Below are 22,077 nucleotides of genomic sequence, written 5' to 3'. Positions count from 1 at the left end.
GGAGGGAGGCCGGGCCCCTCCCCTGGATCCGCTACCGATTTTAATACATCTTAAGTGTTCTGCTTTCAATACGTTATCAAAGCGAAAGAGATCGGAAGACTGAAAAATGATAGCCTGCGTCGCTGACACCCTAAACCTTCTGTATACAGCTATTTCGAGAAAGGTTGTCGGAAAAAGTGCACGCGACAATCCCGAAAGGTATTGTGGGTGGTTTTGAGTTCACTATTCTTTAAAGAAATTTGAAAGTTAATGTCACGAGAGGCCATGGACTTACGTTTGCGAGTGCTAAAGGAAAGCAATAAAAGTAGGTTCGACAGCTGTAGTGTTGGGAACAGTGCGTTGATCATATCCCATATTACCTTTCGGGATTGTCGCCTGCACATTTCTCGAAATAGCTGTAGACGATGCGTGGGCCGGCTCCAACGCTGGCTAAAAGTGAATAAAAGTTCTTTTATCAATATCTCAGATGGCGTGATCAATTCAGATGAAGTTGACCCAGCTGATGAGGATGAGAGTGATGAAGAGCATGAGCTGGATGTTACAGACGCAAAAAGCGAGGAAGAACCAATGGAACAAGAGTACGAGGATCACAGCTTCTTGAAATCTATGATGGAATCATTTGTTGAAAAAGTCTCATTCCTGAAATCACGCGCTGGTCGTGCAGGTCTAGTGCATAACTTCTTGCGTGGACTGCAGATTATGACTGCACCAATCCCTTCTGGTACGTCAACGTCTTATATAGATACTTTACCGTACCTTGGTATATTTGTTTACCCATGTTCACACGCGATGTTAATAGAAAACTGTTTGATTCAAATAACACACCATTCGACACGCTGATATCAATAAATAGAGAAAAAAGAAAAATCCTTAAGATGATCGCAAGGCCTAAAATGCGAGCATGAACAAATCAATAAATTCGTCAGTAAAAGTACAAAAGACTGTTACATCTCCCAATTTAAGCCCGTTTTCCGATTGAACAAAGAACATGTCACGAGCCACGAGTCAAAACTCCTTAACTCCGCCGGGCGACACGTTATCACGTGATCCTCGGACCCTAACTGTTTCCCTCGGGGCCAGACAATGAGTGCTTATTGACTCACAAGACAATAAACTTTTACCACAGAGCCAAAAGAAGTCACTGAAACAGCTGACCAGCTGGCAGTGAAGGCAAAGCGCCTTTTCTTGGTTGACAGTGGACTCATGATGAATTCACCATACCCTCTGCTGTTGAGACCGCAGCGAGAAGTGGACATTTATCTGTCCTTTGACTTTAGCGCTCGGGAAAGGGAAGACATGACCCCCTTTCAGGTAAGGCCTATTATTATAAACCGTCAACATCTGCCTCGTACCCAGACGTCTCTCTTTTGATGAAATTGTGCGCGCAAAGGAAGGCGGGAAGGAGACAACGGGCGTCTGTACCCTTCCCATGGTCCCTTGCGGTTCATCACCAGTCACTTGCTTCGCGCTCGCCTCTGCCATGCGAAAAACGAAGCGCCTGAGGAGGAAGCTGCGTCAACATTGTAGCAGGCAGCATATACATTGGATTCTGAACAATGATCACTCAACACGAAGACCTTTTATTTCGGCTCCAAAATTCTTATATGACTCTTTGCTATGTATGCGCACGGGCATGGCACAAAACCTAGGATCCCGAATAACAACTAAAGCCCGGATACAACATGAAATAGCACGAAAAATCCAAAGAATTGCTCCCGATGTTCATGACTGACTCTAGCTTATTGCATACTTAACGAATTACTTAATTAAGTATATTTATTACTTTTCAGTAGTTTATAGCGAAGTAAACGTTTTTTTCAGTACAAAAAGGTTACCAAGACACAGAATAACACTGTGCCACTACACATTCGTTTAAACCATTCAATAGCTTCCGCAACAGGAACAATCCTGCATTCAGTGTGTTTTTTAACCCCCTCGCGTAAAATGACATTAGAAGGTTGTTCCTTCTTAATCTCGTACCCAGACCGCCCACGGCCGAGGGAAACGGAGAGCAAGACGGGTACAAGATAAATTTTTTCTTTCCCCTACGGAAGGCCAATGATAATCAGTTACGATTTCATTTCTAGCCGGGCCTATACTTAACAAGTTGAGGATTTTCTACTAGTTTTCATTGTCTTTTAAAATGCTATTTTTCTAAGGAACTTCTACTGGCCGAGGAATGGGCTAAGAAGAACAACATCAAATTCCCGCCAATCAACGCCAATGAGCAGTACAACTTGTACGGTTTGAAAGAGTTCTACGTGTTCTCAGATCCCAGTGATCCAACTTGCCCGGTCGTGATTCATTTTGCGCTTGCCAACAACAAATTTAAGGAGCAAATTCGTCCAGGTTGGTTTTAAAGGAGTTCAAACACTCTAAATGTCTCAATCTAGAAAATATGAGGAGTCTGGTCCGAGTGAAGGATTGTGGGAGCGTTTGCGTGGGTGCGATGGTGGCTGCGGTCAACTGTAATGAAATCATGCTCGATATACCAAGCCAAGAGAGGACATCCTCTCCTGGCCAGAAGTGTTGTTTCTGCACGAAAATGAGAGAGATTTCCGTTTCTTTTGCGGTCCACAAACGACCCTACGATCTCTCACTTGCACCAGACTACACTTGCATTCGCCAATCCAGAAACTGGGGTTGGGGGAGGGTTCGAGGTCTCATAGAGTAGGATCCTTATGAAGACTGACTGCAGCACCTTTTATTTCACCTCGTACCCAGATCTCTTCTCGGCTTTGTCGACAAGAGATCTGGGCACAAGATTACCTTTTACTGCGATAACCAAACCCTTTTTTGCTCTTTTTTTTCACCTCGTTTCCCGTCTAAATGAGTCAAAACCAAGTGAACAAAACTCTAAGGCTAACACTGCAACGATTATTTTCTCTCAGGAGTTCCTCGTAAAACCACTGAAGAAAAAGACTTTGGTGATTTTCTCATCTTTGAAGACCCTGAAAACTGGTACAGCACGTTCAACTTCCATTACCCACCAAAGCCGTTTGATCGCTTGGCAGATTTGAACGAATTTAACACGCTTCTAGGGGAACAAACCATCAGAGATGTCATAGCAGAATGTGTGAGGAAGCGACAGAAAGGAAAAGCAATGAATGGCGTAAATGGCCATTAATGGACTCGTACAATGAGTAAAAAAAAGAAGGGCAGTGATCAGTTGAAAGTTAAAATGAGAGTATCTGAATAGGGTTAGCATGAGATAGTATTAACCCAAGACGTTTGATATTAAGTTGTTTGATCGTGTTTGTTCTGTGTGACCGCTAAACAGCTAACACACGAAAAGTGACATATAAAGTGAATGCAAGATACTGACAAATTATTAGGAAATGTCTAGTAAATTTAATCAGTGTATCATGAAAGCAACACTTAAACAAGAAATAAAATGAGTGGGGAAACTTTAAAAGGTTCTCTTCGGTTATGATAAAGGTACTTACTAGTACAAGGATTAAAGGCAGAGTTTCTCAAAGCGCGGATAGCTCTCATCCTGCGTCAAATAAAAAGCATATGAATTGCCATGGTAACTGAACATGGATGGGGACGAATTATTTGAGTGAGAACCTTTTTAGGCGGCTGCAGCAGACGTGTCGTGCCAGCCTCGTGCCCAGTCGTCCTCGGCGATTTCGGATGTGACGTCACCTGTCAAGCTTGTCGGGAAAATTCGCACTCGGTTCCAAGCCTCCTCTGGTAACTCGGATAGCGCGAACTGGCCTGGGTACAAGACAGGCTCGAACGTGGGTGGTTAAACGCATAACATCGCTTTCGAACTCGTTTTGCAGCAATGTTGCACATTTTTGTTGCCCGTTTTACTGTAGCTTTAAAAGCAAGAGCGCACAAAAACAACAGAACAGAGGCACATTAATGAAGCGGTGTCCTTCGGCGTTCACTTTGCCACCGAGCGCTAGAAAACATTCAACACGAACAATGCAAAGTTTTTTTTTCAATCATTAAGCAATAGGTAGGTATTCAACTTCCTTATTTGGACATGGTGTTCGTGGATAAGCGCGCGCAGGCTGCGTCATAACGGATCATTGTGACGTCAAAAATTTACTTTCCATCTTTCCTTCAACTGGCCGAGTTGTGCGTTTGTGCGCAAAGAAAAATAATTCTGTTGAGACCAAGACCATGGAAATTTCGAAATTTTGCTGGTAGATAACGTTTTTCCAGTGGATCTAAGACAAAAAAAGGAAGGCCTCAAGGTAAGACTTCATTTGTTACAAAAGAAAAGGAAAAACGATCTTTGCTCGCATACGTTAAATATTTGCCGCAGAGGAGTTGAACACTTTTTCTAGCTTCAGTTCTCAAAAAATCTTTCCTTTTTATCACGGCAAAAAAGGTGATGTCTGTCTAATGCTATCCTCACGGGCGACCGTTCATTTCGTTTATCAGCCAGCGCCTACTTTTACAAACCTTCAAAATCAAAACAGCTTGGGTTGCCATGGCAGCTTCCTTGCATTTCTTGCGCGCGCAAACGAGTCCCATGTATTCCTAAAGCGCACGCTTCAATGACTTTGGTAAACCTTCATTCGAGTAGAAAAGCTTTGGGGGTAATTTGGTAAATCATTTGCGCTTCTATACATATGGATTGTGAGCGTACAAATTGAGACTTTTCACCTGACTTCTGTCACGTGAAACTTACGCAAAGCACAGGGTTGGAGCTAACCTGCGATCAGACGTTTTTTTTTTTAACAAAAAGGGAAGAAGGACACATGACCGCAGGTTACGTTGGAGCAAAAGCGTTTGGATTTCCGATCGTTGTCGTCCGCACTCCATAACCTTTGGTTATTAAAGAGCAGTGGCGGATCCAGGGGAGGGGGCCCGCCCCCCCCACCTTATTTTTAGATGAAACTGAGGCCCGAACGAAGGGCCGAAAAATTTTTTTTGGAGACCGGGGCCCCCCATATCTCAGGGTCCCCCCCCGTTATATAAAGGTCTGGATCCGCTACTAAAGAGAGCCGACTGCATTTTGGAACAGCTTGCTGCCCGCTAAGTAAAAGTCAGGAACAAACTCGGATAAATTTTACTTAAACTACGCCAAAATACTTTCAAATTAGTTTTATACCAGATATTATCTCCAAAAAGAGTATCCTCTAAAGTTAGCTATTTACTATTCTCCCAATATATGATACAGCTGGGACTTCAGTTCGTTTATCAATTAATTGTATTTGAACATGTTAAATAATCTTATTAAAAATACTTTTACAGTTTTCCGGTGTTGCCACCAAAAATCCGAATTAAGGGTAACCTCGACCTGGACTATCATGTTAAATAAGATAAGAACAATGTTTTTTTTTCGTGTTTTCATTTGAAAACAAAGCATTGCTCGATCTAATGTTCCACGGTCTTCACGGCAGTACAAACAGCCCAGCGATCGTGTAAGCAACCCACTCCCTTTGATGCAGTCATAAGTATCATTTTCCTTTAAAACAAACAAAGGGAGACATGTTTACACAGGATACCAACAAATGAATATTTGAGACGGTGACAATGAAATAGGCCATTTCCGAGTTCCAAAAACTCACTTTCAAAACGAGGCTAAGTGCCAAACCTTTGTTGTGAAAATGAATTTTGTTTGCATGAGAATAAAAACCATCTTCACATTAAAGACTTCGCAATTAGCCTCGCTTTGAAACAGAGGCTTGAGGCAACTCGGAAAAGGCCTATCAAAAGAAGGACTATAATAATACTCCTTTACCTGTTGCTTTAAACCACTTGGGGACCGGTCCTTTATTGGCCCCTCCAACACGAGGCCTGTTACCAGAGGAAGAATTATGCTCGTCACGTGACGTATCAGGGGCAAAAGATGTTCCTGGCTCTACCGTAGATGAGCTGACAAGAGAGTCACCAATATCTGGCCTGGGAGAGGCTCGAACTGACAATACACTGCAAATAAAGAAAAAAAAAAGAATAAGGTGTTTTAAGGGCTATCACATCAGAAACAGCGCACAATATTGACCCTTTCACTACCAAACGTGGCCAAAGTTAATCTTCAACAAAATTTCCAAACTTCATCTTGTAAAATATCACGTGAAAGTACTACCAAAGAGGTTTCATTTGAATCGTAACACCATAGGATTTTCTCCAAAGACTTAAAAGTTAGAACTACATACTAAATAGTGCCATGTGAAAGTACTGCTGAAGAGGTTTCATCTGAATGGTCACAACATAGGATTTCATCCACAGACTCAAAAGTTAGAACCACAAACTAAATAAATAGTACCATGTGAAAGTACTGCTGAAGAGGTTTCATTTGACTGGTAACACCACAGGATTTCATCCACAGACTCAAAAACTAAAACTACATACTGAATAAATAGTGCCATGTGAAAGTACTGCTGAAGAGGTTTCATTTGAATCAATGGTCACATTTTAGACCTTTGTCTTCAGAATGAAAAGTTAGGACCATCTTCCAAGACTCCGTCATCCACTTTGGGAGTGAAAAGGTTAAGATACTTTTTTGTTGCTTTTGTCATCATAATAACCACTAAGGAGAACGTTTCGACCGTTATGAACTTGATCCAGGCAGAATTCAGCACACAAACAAACAGAGCTAGGGACCTTAGGGCAACTAATTGTCCCATTCCGCTACAGCTGTTCACTTACACCTAGGAACAAGCCTACTCTTACCCAGCTTCTATAACAATTTTCTCAGCATCCAGAACTGTCGACGGATTTTCCACAAATGTGCTAGCTAGGAAGTGTTCTGAAAAAAGGAGAGCCAAAGTTAAAAAATAACGATAATCTAGAAAGGTGAAGAATTGCGTTTTGTATAGAGTGGAACCCCTCCGTTGGGACACCTCTATTCAAGGGTCACCTCCCTTCAGGGGACAAAAAATTTGGTCCCGGAAAAACGTCCACATAATCTTTGTATTTGTACTTCTATTGAAGGGACACCTCTATTCAGGAGGAAGGGGCACTTGTTCTGGGTCCCAATACTTGGGTTTGACCCCCATTAAGGGGACACCTAAGCATTCAAAACATGACTGACCACAATGAGGGTTGATTTCTTTTGTTGTACACTAGTCACAATGCTGACAGCTTTCATGAACTGAACTATCTAACTTAAATAAATGTACTACACCTGTGTGAATTTAATATATAATGTCGCACAAATAAGTCAATGATGATACATTGACTTTGTTGGTTAATTATTAAGGACTTTAAGATCTGACGACGCGACGGCAACAGTAGGGCCATTTATACGAGGAAAAATAAGACGCGTCTTACATAGGACGCGTCTTAAATAAGACGCGAACTTTCCGTATAAAGGGCACATTTCGTCTAAAATAAGACGCGGCTTAGCTAAGACGCGTCTTATTTTAGAACAGCCCTTAACACCTGTTCTTAGATAAGACACGTCTTAGCTAAGACGAGAAAAACTTCGTATAAATGACCTTCGCGTCTTACATAAGACGCGAACGCATAGTACGCATGCGTTAATTTTTGGCGCGCCACGTTGGATTGCCGTTCCTACGGGCAACATTCAGATGAAAACGAGTCAAAAACAGAAATAAGACGCGAACCATTTATACGAGCTGTTCTCGTCTTAGATAATACAAGCTCGTATAGATGGTACAGTTCGCGTCTTATTTAAGACGCGTCTTACTTTTCCTCGTATAAATGGCCCTAATAACGTCAAAAAAAGCCACGAGTTTAATAAGCAAAACAACAATAAAGAAAATTTTGCACGTGCATCACGCTTTTTTGTATATTTCGTTGCCGTTTTTGCACGACTTCGGCGTGAAAATGCCCAATTTAACGTTTTATGGAGGACGTAAACAAGCGCCGACGAAATTTTATTCCTCGTTCTGAACTTGGACATGGTTCTTAGGGATTCAACTCCTGAGGGGGTCACCTACATTTGACAAAGTAAGTGGGTAAGAATAGTCGCGATGAAGACTGAAAGAGTGCAAGTTAAATTTTTATGGCGACGTTTTCGCCGCCGTCACATCCTCGGATGTTAAAGTCTCTATAAACAAACACCCCCCAACCTCTATCCGGGGGACACCTCTATTCAGGGGACACTTTCCTCGGTCCCAAGGGTATAGTGTCCCCTAAACAGAGGTTCCAATGTACTACATACAGAACACCAAAACCAACTTTCTTACCCCGTTTTTCTTGACATCCGAAGTGTATAACTGAAGCCGGATATAATTTGTTCTAAAAAAAAAGTGCGAATGAAAATGAAAATATTTCTTTCAACCGCGGCAGGACTAGCTCAGTCGGCAGAGCGCTCTACTGCAGAACGGGAGGTCGCGAGTTCAATTCCCGGGACCGGACCAAAGGTACTGCCTTTGCCCTGCAAATGGCTAGACCTTCGCGTGGCTCGAATGACCACGTAAAATAGCTGTCCTGTCGACACTAGGAGACGTAAAAATACAGTGTCCCCAATTAGTGCTTTCATGCTAAGTACATCGACTCTCAAATAAAGTGCTTTTTTTTATTTAAGTTATATCAGGATGTCTGAGAGAGGAAATCATTGAAAAAGGTCAAGGCATCAATATAACCTTCCCTATTGCTGTTTCGTTCGGTTACAAAGTCGCCCCGCTACAAAGCCATAGTACCGAAAACTCTGGTTATGACTGGAGGCACATGTGTGGATTTTTAAAGGAAATGCGGTCTATACAGCAGTAGAGATCAAAAGGCTAATCACTCACTTCGAACAAAGTTGCATTGGGCTTGTTGAGCATTTTTTTTGGTGGTGTGATGTCTGTGGGAAAAAAAGAAGTTCAAAGTTAATAAACAACACCTCGTCCTAATGTATGGTTTAAAATACAAATACCATACAAAAAAAGCAAATGGCTAAACTTACACAAATAAAACTTTACATTTGGATCTTGTAAGTGAGATTTGACAAGTTCTGTGACAGCTGAAACTGAAGAACAAATGATCATTAGCAACAACAAATTTCGGCACTTCAGACAATGTAAAGTCAGAGTAGGTATTTGACTTCTGAACCAATGAGCCAGTGTCTATGACCAGGAGGTAAACTGCCACATACTCACCTCATAGACACGCCTTAGAGTGAGACCTAGGTACGAGATTAGCTCTTGTTCACAAAGTATTGGCCAGTATTGGCCAGGGTTGGTGATGTGTTGCAGTCATGATCCAGAATTGACACAATCCTGACCCAGTCTCACTCGGAATCTAAAAATGACCAATTGAAAAAAGCGAGGAAGACGTCGCTAAAAATAAGAGGGGGTAGGGGAGGGGTAGAAAACGGTCATATCCTGCATAACTTAACAATATGGTCAATTTCTCTTGCCCAAACATTTACCTGTTTCCATTGGTCTAAAAAACGCTTGTAAAATGAGTCTGTCAGGAAACTTAACTCGCACAACCACCTGCAAAGAAGAATACAGGACTTACTTACTTAAGAATAAAATACTTCATCAGAATCAGATACCATCCAATTACTGTGCCTTCTTCATATCATTGTGGTGCTTATGATTGTGTTGTAGGTGTAAGATATCCTGCATAGCTGGCAGGATCGTTATGCACGGGGTACTTTTTGACATGCTACCGATCTTCTTGCGGCTCCGCTGCCAAAAACACATCAGCACCCGCCCGCTAATTCTGCATGCTACACAAGCTAGGTATTAGAAAATCGCTGCTTATAAATTCCTTGAGTTTCAAAGTAATATACCTTGTCATATTTATACATTTCTGCTTCTTCTCGCGTTTCACGCATGGCTCTTGTCATAAGAGGGGCACTGCCTGCTTGATTTCTATTATTCACACGAGAACAATAATAAAAGAGGCATTAATATTCAACAGATGTGTGCAGTTATCCCCTTTGCATGAGTACGACAGGTCCGCGAGGCTTAGGATTGCTTCATTTCCTAGCTTACGGATGAGAAACGCCCGCTGAACCCAGGGGACTGGTCTAATAGCTTTGTATAGCACAGTACAGTACAGCTTAATCCTCCAATCAGTAATATTGTTACCACAGTGTTGCACTGACCACTACGTGTCACGACCACGCATACGAACAAAAGGTCAAGGAGATACCTGGGTACTTATCAGGGCAACCTTATCCCCAGGGAGCGGAGAGAGGGGTCCCTCCCTTTTTTTAAAGGGAAAAGCAGCGGGGACAAGGGTGGAACCCTGGGGGTGCTTATCTTGCTCCCCATGCAGTTCAGGCACCTTTCTCAATCCTACAACCTCAAACTTTTGAATATGGTTTGGCCTGCAGGTAGCTGTTCTTTCCCGCATTTCTCATTATGACCATGGCACCAACACGACGCTTAGGTTGACAGAATACAGTGATTTGTATGAAATCATCCACTCAAGCCTTGACCGCGCTGAAGTGGTATGCAGGGCAAGGTCGATTAAATCCAGGTGTGTCAATCATACATTATTACCAGGATGGCTAAATTAGGATGGCTCAAGGCGGATTCTACTAATCCATGAGAAACAGTCACCTACTGAGGGGCCAGAATCAAGTTACTGGATTACCGGTAACAGAAAAAATAGTGTTTGATAAAACAACACATTATTAGTACCTTTCATTCTTCAAATCTCTTAGCATTACACGGATGTCATCAACTGAAACTTCAAAGAACGAATCAGGAATCTCACCTGCAAAGTTAAAAAGAAGGAAAAGAAGCCTTACAGCTAAGCCAGCACAGCCAGAGATTCCCCCCTGTTTAACATGAAGCACCTAGGAGTGTGACAATTCGCTCTAGGGAGGGATGCTAGTCCAAGTTTCCCAGCAATACGTCACCAGTACCCAATTTTAGTAAAATGGAGAGATGCAAAGTCTTTGTCTAGGGCTGGGTTTACATGAGAACAAGGATAAATTTTAACCTGGGGTTGGAATGAATTTTCAACCTCGCGCTGCAGTGAGATAAGGATCATGTAAAAGCTAGGGCGCAAATATCCAGATACCGAGGCGAAACTCATCCAGAACTATCGGGGACACTATCGGGGCCGCAAATTAGCAGGCATCGGGTTGTTTCGCCTGGTGGCAGTTCGGCCAGACTAAGTCGATTCGCCCAATGTGTATATTTTGTAGTTCTTTAAGCCTGAGAAAAAGGAACAAGCACTGAAAGAGGGTGACTGCACATGTGGAAACCAAGGTTAATTAAAATGACATCTTGGAGAAGTAGGTTTATCTTGTTGTAGAGTGTTGTATGTAAATCGGACGAATCGACTTTCGCGCGAAACGACCGCAATTTGAGATTCTGTAATAGCCGGGTGCAAGAAGAATATCCTTCAACACGTTACATTTGACGGATAATATACGTTTTTATCATCATAATGGATGTTTCATGGTATGCTGTAACAACAATACTTCAATAGCAGAGGGCTGGGATATACATGTACATTCTACTACGTTACTTTCATAAGTATTCATTTATGTCATACAACAGTCCCTACCCCCTTAAAATTAAATACCTAATGACAAAGGGCGACCATTTTTTCATATAAGTATTTTCATGCAAGCTACTATAAGAATTGGCATGTACATTTTGTCATCACAGTTCAAGCATGGTTCAGATTGGTTTGTAGGCTTTAATATCATTAGTTGTTCAAAATTTCCGCGTATTTATTACATTCACTATTAATTATTTTCCATGTATAGGCAAAATAAAGTCGTACAAGGTTCGTGTTCACTGTTGACACACCTCAGTGGTGGTTGTTTGAGACTGAGGAAAAAACCCCTGTGATGTAACCAATAAAATGAAAGTTCTTTGGCAGTGACTTCACCTGGTAGTATTGTTTTCCAGTATTTTACAATATAAAGTTTGAGAATTTCAAGTAGTTTTTCCTTTGAAACCCATTCAAGTGGAGAGGGTTAAAGCTGACACATACCTTCAACAGGTTTAGGTGAGGCTGGGTCTTCTTCACTGAACACAACAGGCTGCCTGTCACATGTTGAAGCTAAAAACTCTCTGCGTGACGAGTCAGCCCTGACAAAAGGAAAAGAGAGAAAGAGAAAGAGAAAGAGAAAGAGAATTTAAACAACAATAAATAGAAAGAAAAGTGGCCAGGATGGACACTGAGTGAGAAATGTTTTCTGTGAGTGCACATTTCAGACATATTAGTACTTAAGTATTGTTAGAAATCAAGAGAGAATAATCCATTCTCTCTTTCAGAAATATTATGTCAGTACAGGAGGCAGTGTGGCCGAGTGGTCAGCGCATCGGACTCGCAATCCGGCGGTCCCGGGTTCGATTCCTGCTCTGGCCACTTGCTGGATTTGTGCTCGGTCGTCCCGAGTTCAAATTCTCGGCCACACTTGTAAATAGCCAACTGGTTGCCTTCTGCCAGTTGGGGTTTTTAATCCTGTTATGTTGTATTTGAATTATTTGTTTCTAAATATTTGAGTGGAGTGCCTGTAAATTAGCTGACTAGCTAAGTGCACCTTCCACTATAAACATGCCTTTAACCTTTTAACCTTTTTACAGGTAATGTTAAAAATATTATACATGTAAATATTTACTTACAGCCGAAACCTCCCACAAGTGAATAACCAAATAATTTGGATGTTCCCTTGTGGGAGTTTTCGACTTTGAGAGGTGTTTCCACATGGAGATTTGACTGTATATAAAAGTACAGGTGTGAATGAGGTGTGATTTTTCAAAGAAAGATTATAAGAGATTGCTACATTAAACTGCGCTTCAATGGAACCGACTTATATATTTTTGCCTCTTAAAAAGATTTATAAAGTATTTAAAGACCAAACAATAATAATCAAGTAGTAGGTACAGTGTAACCAGCAACAGTAAGAGTAAATCTTTATTGTGCCTTACTCTCCATAAGGAGGTATTGGTCTGTTTACAATAAAGTTCTTTTACATTAATGTAACAATAATGTCTAATGATACATGCAAAATAAAACAATTAGAGGTTTTCTATCAAGTTACATTTTCAGTAATTCTTTTCTCTTTTTGAACATAAGATTAATATATTTGGCAATAATTTTCCAAGTATTGTTATTGTCTGCTGTTCATAAATATTTTAATTTTGTCAAGGGCATAAAGATTCACTAAAGAGACATTCTTTTAATAATAAAATACAAGTAAATAGCCTTTGTCACCCTAAATTGTACCCATTGCAAAACATCAAGAAGTGTTGTTCATCTTTGATCTGGTTTTGTTTGCAAACCAAGCACGTTTTGTCTTCTACAGGTATAGCTATGCCGCAGTTTTCGTACTTCCCAGTTTGTATTCTTAGAATATTATTTGGGCCCCTAATCTTAGTTTTGTGAGGCTTATCCTGTTTTTCGTTTCTTCAAGATAATTTTTGCATTGATAAAATAACATGACAATAATGACTCACTCACTTTTCTCTCTGGATCAAGTCCATTCCAGCAGTCTCCTCCGGGAACTAACAGTCAATAAAAAACAAGGAAGATGCCTTAAGCCAAAACAGTGTGAACCATCATTTGATTTCTTATAAAATCACTGGTTAACTCAGCATAAAGACCACACGAATCAACAAAAAAGTCACCAAAGATAACACTAATTGATTTTTGAAGTATTATTCATTATTTATTTATCTTTATGTTGTGTCCCCAATTAGCGTCAGCTAAATACATCGACACATGAATAAAGTTCATCATCATCATCATCATCATCATCAAACTCAAAAAAATCCCTAGACTAAAAATTAACCCTCCAAAAAATCCCACGCCAAATTTCTGAGCCTTAAAAAGTTTAAGAAGGCATTAAAATTTAATGATATTAGAAACATTAGACATTGAACGTTTGTGTTTGTTTCTTTATCATAAAATCTGAAGTTATCATATGCGGGCACTACCATGAATCCTCAGATTGTTTTGAATACCCAAAAATATCGCGGAATCAAAAATTTATTTCAACCCCAAAAATCCTTTGATAATCCCCATCTCTTGAAATCTGGAGTAGCCCCCTTGGGAATTACACTCATGAGAGGCATACGAAGTGCATAGAGAGTGGCAAAAAGATACATATATTTGGAAATGAAGAGTTAAAGGCATAAACATTAATGCAAAGAAACTTAGCAAGACACATTGTGTTCAATCTGTCTTGCCGGAATAGACACACTTTGGTAATCACATTGTGTGGTTCCAAAAATTATCCATACGTTCCCCATGGAAGGGCTTTTTCCTTTGACCCCCCCCTTTCTGGAAATTCCAGTCAAGATTCATACATTTACTTAAATTTTGGGCCTTTGAGAACCCCCCAACCCCCCCCCCCCCCCCCAGGAATTTCCAATCCCTTCTGTGGGGGGAGTCTGGATATTTTCTGATACTACACATTGTAAACTGCATGCAAATTAAGCTCTTGTAAAATGTGCATGTTGTTTTTGTGTGTAAATCTGCCATATTGCATGCATTATAAGTGCATGCATGCTGTAGTCCCCATGGCCTGTGCTGCAATGGCCTAATAACAACATAACACAGGTATGCAATTAATATTTTTTATCTACAATAAATTGCATACCTTGAAATCTGCAAAAGGAGATTTAGGTGAGCTTCTCCTTGCTCTCTTGGGCTCCTTTACACCTTCTGTTTAAAGATAAAGATAATAATAATAATAATAATAATAATAATAATAATAATAATAATAATAATAATAATAATAATAATAATAAATAATAATAATAATCCATTATTTACCCTCAGCAGTATTTATAGCACTAATGATAGTGGGGCCCAGTAAAAAAAAGTCTGAAACAAATTATCTAAATGAAACTTCACATGGTTAAGAATCCCAACTGACTGGAGCCAAACCAGCTGGCTATTTACAAGTGTGGCCGAGGATTTGAACTTGAGACTACTGTAAACAAATCCAGCTAGTGGTCAGAGCGGGACTTGAACTCAGGCCTCTGAATTGCAAGTCCAGTGCTCTAACCACTTGGCCACACTGCCTCCTCTAAATATTATGTATTTTTAGCAAATGTCCTAGATGACAGTTAAACTTGACCTAGAACTAGGTCGTCTGTTTCATGAATATGAAATTCTCATCAGTATATACCAAACCAGTGGACAGCAATTTTTTAGGAAGGATGGGTCACAACCTGAGGGACTCATCTTAAGGAATAGCAAATCAAATTATATTGGGCAAGAGGGAGTCTAAAAGACAGCCTAAAATGTCTTGGAGGCAAACAGTGAAGAGGGACCTTTACACATTCAGAAGCTGAATAGCAGTAATTGTCATTTACCACAAAGTCTTCGCTGACTTTTCCCCCCTCTCTCAGAGGCATTTGGCGCATTAGAAAAATGAAGACCAATAGTAAAGTTTTAACCAAAACAAGGGAGGTCTTTCTTTGTTTCATGATAATTATGACGGAAAGATAAACCTCCCTTTTTGGATGTTAAATTGAAACAACTAACAGCATGCCTTTGGTGATAAAAAAAAGAACGTGAATTTTAAGAGAGCAGTAAATGAAGGTGAAACATGTACATGGGGCAGTTTGACATCAATTTTACTTCACCTTGTGTAAGTGAATCTTTAGCTGGCATCTTTGAGGAAATATCTGTTTTAACAACTCTCTGTACTTCTCTAAGTGTTCTTTGATTTGAGCCTTGTGACGTAGATGTTGCTGTTGTAACAACAGTTTTGTTCACAGCCTGATTTTCTTCTGTATTTTTCTCTTTAACTTGTTCATCAGTCACGGGTACTGGATTTGTAGAGGTTGGCCCTTTCCTTTCTAGGAAAAACATTTTATATCCAAATCAGTATGGTTCAAGATGTTAGTTGTGCTGATATGAAAATTTTTTCCAGGGCACTAACATTAAAGAATATAAACACATACATCTACCAGTGAAGAATCTAACAGAAAAACAAAAAAGTAAAATTTTTATCCAAAACCTTTTAGCTCTTTTGCCTCTGGAATTTCTGTTGCTTCAGCTGTTTCTTCAAACTGCCTGTAAATTAGCCTAAAAAATAATGTAGTAAAAAATAATAAAACAGGCCCTACAAAGTAATTGTTGGTTGAATTATCGCAAATGATGCAAGGAAGTCCAAACTGGATGAACATTCTTGGGAGATGGGGAAATTATGTGCAAGACAGTGCTTTAAAAAGTTAATATTTTGGGGAGCCCAACCCTGAAACTATAAATTCCCTGCTACCCAGCATGAGCTGTGTGGAAAACCCAGGGTGCTAGGAAAAGTAATTTTACAACTTGTCCCTCAGGTGCTCCATTTTTTGGAGCATGTCTAGACCAAGAGTCATATTAACTAGCCTGAAAAATATTTTGACAAGCAGGATTAATAATATTAATGTATTAACATTACTTATTAATTGATTACACCACTAGTTAATTAATTACTTGCTTTATTAATTCATAGTGTAATAGTAATAAATTTCAATGAGTTCACTTTGTCAGTCGGACGAGTTTGAAAAACAACCTTCCATCCACATGAATTTCTTTGGAATTTAAATGGTTTGTTCTATTGTACTCCTGTAAATATGAATTCCCCCCAGAAAAACTTCAGTTGCCATTGGGTAAGTTACGAACAGCACTAGAAAATCATAATTATGTTAAGTACCTTATAACAACTCTTTTTCCAGCCAAGCCTAAGGAGTGTAAGGTTGTATTTTGCAAAGAGCTTCCTCCCTTGATCTGTGTAAAATAAATTATAACGACACTCACCAAGGTACTGGAAGAAAACAGCATATAACTACTAGCTTTCTCCTGATACTGACTGACATTAAAAATCATCATCACAACCATTTTCTCAAATAATTTATTAAATATAAGGAATTATTTGGAAACAATATCCAAATCTTATTTGCAGGGCTCAAAAAAGTCTCATCCGCTAATCTGGGAAACAAAGATTTTCTTTCTGGGCAAGTAACATTAAAGTTTACTTGGCCAGGCAAGTCATCCTCTGACAAAATCACTAATTAAGATGAGCAAGTAGTGGCCCTTTGCAAGCAAAATGTGAAAGCTGCTTGCCCAAAGGACAAGCTTGAATTTAAGCTTTTTTTCGAGCTCTGATTTGATATGTTAGTGAGAATTTTCCAGGTCAGGGGCTGGGGGGTTGAAGGGGGGGGGGGTGCATTTTAGAGCATGAGCACCTGTTCAAGATACTAGAGTATTCAAAACTCATCATACCTCTTGAGTCATATAAACACAGACTGGATTTTTATTATCCTCATGAGCAGGGTTTAAAATCTTTCCTTGATGAGGACTAGAACAAAACAAGATAAATAAATGTTAAAACAACTGCTTTCCCATTCAGTCTTGTTCGAGTCTGTATTAGGAGTGAATTCTATAGTGAATGCAATATTATTATTATAATAAAACTAACAGAAGTAATGATGATGATGATGATGATGAAAGACTCAAGATTAAACCGTGAGTTCCAGTGTTGCAGAAATAAGTCTTTGTTCACTGCTTGTTGCAGCTAACATCATGCAAAAGTTGCTCTCTGACTGAGGTCATTTTCTTGATAGAGGGTATATAAATGACAAGAACTGCTAACAATACCAATGTTTACTGAGTAAAATAACGGGCAATAATAATACAGTTGAAAGGAGGTTGGCTCCTCAATAGAGGTTCGTCATAAATTGGCATAATATGAGCATCAGCAGAAATATCACTTTATTTTGACCCCAACACATGACGGGAGCAGCACTACTGGTCCACAGTCAGTCATCACCTTTTATCTTGGACTGTATTTCCTTCATCATATTCTTGAAATAAAGCCAAACTAAGTGTATCAAGCACTCATTTCTGCTTGGATTTTTCTACGGCTCTATAAAGCATTCATACTTCTCAAATTGTCTTACTATTCTATGGTTTGGCATTTCTGTCACGCACAAGATGTGGAAAAACTAGAAATCTTAAACAAACGTATCTTGAGGTTTATTTTCAGGACTGGAACTGTGACTATGATAGTTTACGAGAGCAGGCCGGTACACTCAGCCTGGCAAATAAGAGAATTAGCAATATGATGTTGTGTATTTTCATTAACTTTACCAACTATTGAGTATACCTTAAAGAGTTATTTCAGTTTAGAACGTCTGACTATAGCTTAAGAGGTGCGAATGTGTTAGTCTTGCCAAAACCCAAAACAACTACATATGGTTTTAACTCAGTTAGATATGCTGCAGCGAGATATTGGAACTCCCTTCCTGATTCTTTTAGGAGAACCACTAGTCTGAAAGAATATAGACATTTACTTTATACCCATAGTTTCATAAATTAGACGTTTACCATTGCTACCAGTTTGTGTTTTCATGTTAATATGTTTTTTATCTGTGATGTTGCATGTGTAATTCAACGGAGATACTAGCCTTTAGGCTACTCTAAAATCTGAAGTTAAGTATATTTATGTATGTAAAGCCCCTTTAATAGGAGTGAGAACAGTGGGAGAACTCTCGTTGGAGTGGGCAAAAGGTGGCCATGGCTGCATATTATAGGTGGCCGCTAAGTAGAGTTAAAGTTTCCCATTTTTTTCTACAATTATTCATGGAATTTGATTACTGGCTACTTAATAGAGGGTGGCCACTTAAAGGGAGCCACTTAATGGAAGTTCAACTGTAATAATAATAATAATAATAATAGCAATAATAGTAATAATAATAATAATAACTGTGACAAAATTCTCAAATCTGATTGGCTATCAACTATCGAACATTATGCATGCACCTTCATTAAGCAGTTTTACGTCCTATCTATTGGATCACTTGTGTCAATTTTAAATCACGTGTAACTCGTGAGTGACAAGTATGCAATTTAATTATTAGGTTAGTTTTGGGCCGCACTTAAATTTTACTTCTTAATTTTTAGTATGTTTATTATTGGAGAATATTCTTTGTATGGGAATTTAGTTTCTCCCAATTATTCTCCAGTCATGCACTTTTTGTATTTTTTATAATATTATTTATTTACTTGTATTAATTAGCATGACAAAGTATTATTAAACTTAAACTTAAACTAAACTGCCCTGATTTCAGCCTTGATAGGACAGTTTGTTAGGACGGTACGCGTTATGCCGAAGTAATTGGACAGTACCCACCATCATGCACACTTAAATGGCTTTTTTCACTGCTGGCAAAATGAAAAAGATCTTGGAATGTCTTGTGTTTTGATTTAAAAAAGAGCCTCATATATCACAAATTTTGTTCAAGTTATGATTAATTCGTAGCAGAACTTTGTGTCATCCAATTTGGTCTGTAATCATACTTGTGATTAAACAAATCGGACTCCCACAACACAGTCATCCGATTTTGTTAATCACTCTTATGATTACAGACAGAATTGGACTCAATCCTGTTACCATAGCTACTACTACTACTACTACTACTACTACTACTACTACTACTGCTACTACTAAGAATAATGACACGAATGATAATAACACCAGTGACTATGGAATGAGTTCTCACCTGTCCTGATTTGAATCCCAGTAAGATAGAACATCCCACAAAGATGATGATGAAGGAAACTCCTTCACAAGCCTTTCTCCTGACTCCAGCTGTAACCCCACAGTAGAGGTGGACTGTACTGGTAAGAATGTTAAACTTTGTTGATATGCACTACACATAAAAATAATGACTGGATAACCATTAATATTTTTATCAGTTATAAAATCATCTTTGTTGTAACAAAATAATCTGCAAAGCAGTGCCAATATCATTATTCTGGGTCCCCATTTCCAGAAATGAGTTTCGAATTTCTCTTCAACCTGATTTGCAAATAAGCTGCTTTCATCACAAAATGGGGGAAAGAAGTAACTGTTTTCAATTATTATTTGTTTTAATTGTAAGAGTGTAACTACATGTGGTAGAACACACACATATAATGATACTGACAATTTATTTACTTATTTTCTTACCTTTTTTAGATTTCTGGCTGGTAACTAACTCCAAATGAGCATTGTTGGACAAACCAGAATACCTGATAGGTAACGTATCATCAAGAATTTTTCTTTGGTTTCTGGTGAGAAACAAGAATTAAAAATTATCAGATTTATAGCATTCAGTCACAAATTTCATGCCAACATTTATAATAATCATTTCAAAGCAGGAGCGAGGACTAAGTGATTGTTTAATCATAATCAGAATAAAAAGAAAAAAGCAACGTCAAAGTAAGAATAAGCAAGACTGGTAATTAAAATTGGTAAATATAAATTATGTAACTGAACAGTATTTATGACAAATGATCAGACGCATAACAAGATTGTGTTTTTAAAATGCCAATATGGCATAACTAGATAAGAAGTAGTAAAACCATGACAAAATACACTCAGACTTGGCCGATAAATACTGTCCATGCAGGCTGCAAAGAAAGCCAGTTTTACAGCCTTCCCTTCGGGCAAGCTGTAGTTAGTATGTACTAGCCCACAAGTCATTTCAACTAGCCCCAAAACCCTTTTGATTAGCAAGATTGATTACAATCCTTCTGTAATTTGAATTTCCCAAAAAACAGCACTTGCCCATCGGGCAAGTTAAGAACAAAAACCACTGGCCCAATAGCAAAATCCACTAGCCCTGGGCTATCGAACACAACTTTCTTTGCACGCTGACATGTAATCAGCAGAGACACAAAGGGGTGGGAGAAAATATCAACAGATACTAAAGAGTGAGAATTTTCTTTCGAGGTTTGCAGTTGTAAGAAGACCACACACACCAATACCTTTCTCTTTCTATAATGTTCTATAATGTTCTCATCAAAAAACTATACATACAAGAAACTGTTTCGGTTTCTAGAAACCAATTAACTAATTCTACTGAATGACAATATTCCAAAATAAGAATAAATGCCATAAGCTCTAGAAATCATTTTTTTGTTTTGGCAGTCAGTGCATTACAATATCTAGAAATCTACTTGAAATAAATATTATTAAGCTAATAAACATCATTAAGCTAATCTAGGCAGGACGCTACCCACCTCAATCAGCCCTCATTAAACACAGGTATGATATGTTTACACTAATGCTCTATGGAAGTTATAAATAAAATGAAATGAATAAAAGTGGTCCTATGTTAGACTATGATGTCTGTACTGAGTTATAAATAATTCAATTAAGATTTTCACCAATAATATTTACAAATGTGCACTAACTTCAAAGCATACTGCTCCGACGAAAGGCCTTGTTTCCTACACGCTTCTTCAAGCACCTAAAATGAGCATAATACGCCAGTTTTCAAACAAACAGAAATCCGACACGAGACTCTAATTTAAGTAGGATTTCCGCACAGCCCCATATGATTGTACTTTATAAGCTTATTATGCAAGCAGCAATCTCATACAATTCCACAAGGATAGTTACTATGAATAGATTCGAAAATGGAATGCAACTTAAATTTTTGGGGATGTGAAGAAAACTTACCAAGACTTCTTTTAATTTAAAGGTTTCGCATAGCGAACATTTAGACGGTTCTGAAACACGCCATGTTCTTCGTTCTGTAGTTCAACACGATATTTACCCGTCTATTTAAAATGCATCTAAAGGAACACATGTAAGCAGTACAATACCTGAAGGACAGTGGTTGTAGGGTTTACTTTTATGGTTTGGCGACGTGCATTTGGACAAAGTACAACAACACTCTTGCAGGCCGCCATTTTGGATATATTTTTACTATACCGTGATTCATTGTGAGTCAGCTGTTTCTTGCTAGGCATCAGTCTCTTCTCGGCGGTTTCTGTAAAGTAGCGCGAAATGGCTGGAAAATGAACTTGTCTTTCGATGATTTTCACTTCACCTGAGAAATATTTTCATTTTATTCTCTTAAATTTGTATCTTTTTCAATTTAATATTTAAAAGACAAAAAGAGAATCTAAGCAGCCGGTTGACAGTTATTTCAGTTTAAGAATAGCACGCTCCTAGGCCGAAGGCCGAGGCCACGGCGCGGCGCCGGTCGTCATAAAGACTTTACCGAAACCACGTATGAGAATTTTCTGGCATACAGATTACCACACACGTAACTCTTAGTTACTCACACGTAACTCTTTTTCCGCACCTTGGTGTTGAAAAATTAAAGTTTATTTATATGTTTAATTCACAAAGGCTTCCCATCACTGTGAATTGGTCTGTGAATTGGTCTGAATTATGGTCTGGATTCGGGTAGGGTTTTCGAAGGAACTACGGGAGCGTGTGAACGTAGTTAAACCGTACGAGTA

The 22,077-nt window shown here is 39.0% G+C and overlaps 2 protein-coding genes across 3 annotated transcripts in view; one reads left to right on the top strand and one right to left on the bottom strand.

Annotated features, from left to right (window-relative positions):
* LOC140941013 (cytosolic phospholipase A2-like) overlaps nucleotides 1-3,506 on the top strand; it is a 22,050-nt gene extending 18,544 nt beyond the window's left edge. For both annotated transcript variants that reach the window (XM_073389962.1, XM_073389963.1), the window contains exons 12-15: nucleotides 467-721; nucleotides 1,127-1,311; nucleotides 2,160-2,349; nucleotides 2,892-3,506. In XM_073389962.1, coding sequence (XP_073246063.1) covers nucleotides 467-721; nucleotides 1,127-1,311; nucleotides 2,160-2,349; nucleotides 2,892-3,127 — 866 coding nt within the window. In that variant the 3' untranslated portion in view covers nucleotides 3,128-3,506. The remainder of the gene's footprint in view (nucleotides 1-466; nucleotides 722-1,126; nucleotides 1,312-2,159; nucleotides 2,350-2,891) is intronic.
* Nucleotides 3,507-5,147: 1,641 nt separating this feature from the next.
* On the bottom strand, nucleotides 5,148-21,527 carry LOC140940413 (tether containing UBX domain for GLUT4-like). The gene is made up of 20 exons (XM_073389384.1): nucleotides 21,433-21,527; nucleotides 21,019-21,074; nucleotides 19,790-19,890; nucleotides 19,341-19,458; nucleotides 17,062-17,137; nucleotides 16,493-16,566; nucleotides 15,812-15,879; nucleotides 15,435-15,650; nucleotides 14,441-14,505; nucleotides 13,300-13,343; nucleotides 11,827-11,924; nucleotides 10,515-10,590; nucleotides 9,656-9,737; nucleotides 9,287-9,353; nucleotides 8,822-8,884; nucleotides 8,667-8,719; nucleotides 8,118-8,169; nucleotides 6,637-6,712; nucleotides 5,705-5,892; nucleotides 5,148-5,428 (listed from the first exon to the last, which is right to left on the bottom strand). The coding sequence occupies exons 1-20, from the start codon at nucleotides 21,517-21,519 to the stop codon at nucleotides 5,421-5,423; spliced, it is 1,668 nt and encodes a 555-aa protein (XP_073245485.1). The 5' UTR covers nucleotides 21,520-21,527; the 3' UTR covers nucleotides 5,148-5,420.
* Between the last annotated feature and the right edge of the window lie 550 nt (nucleotides 21,528-22,077).

This window comes from Porites lutea, chromosome 6 (genome assembly GCF_958299795.1).
Source record: "Porites lutea chromosome 6, jaPorLute2.1, whole genome shotgun sequence".
Classification (NCBI taxonomy): Eukaryota; Metazoa; Cnidaria; class Anthozoa; order Scleractinia; family Poritidae; genus Porites; species Porites lutea.
This window is presented reverse-complemented; position numbering and strand designations above follow the sequence as displayed.

Coding starts and splice junctions, on each gene's coding strand:
- LOC140940413 (XM_073389384.1), bottom strand. CDS start 21,519: ATGGCGGCCTGCAAGAGTGTTGTTGTACTTTGTCCAAATGCACGTCGC. Junction 21,075..21,432: donor CTACAACCACTGTCCTTCAG/GTATTGTACTGC, acceptor TGCTCATTTTAG/GTGCTTGAAGAAGCGTGTAG. Junction 16,567..17,061: donor GTGTTTATATGACTCAAGAG/GTATGATGAGTT, acceptor TATTTTACACAG/ATCAAGGGAGGAAGCTCTTT.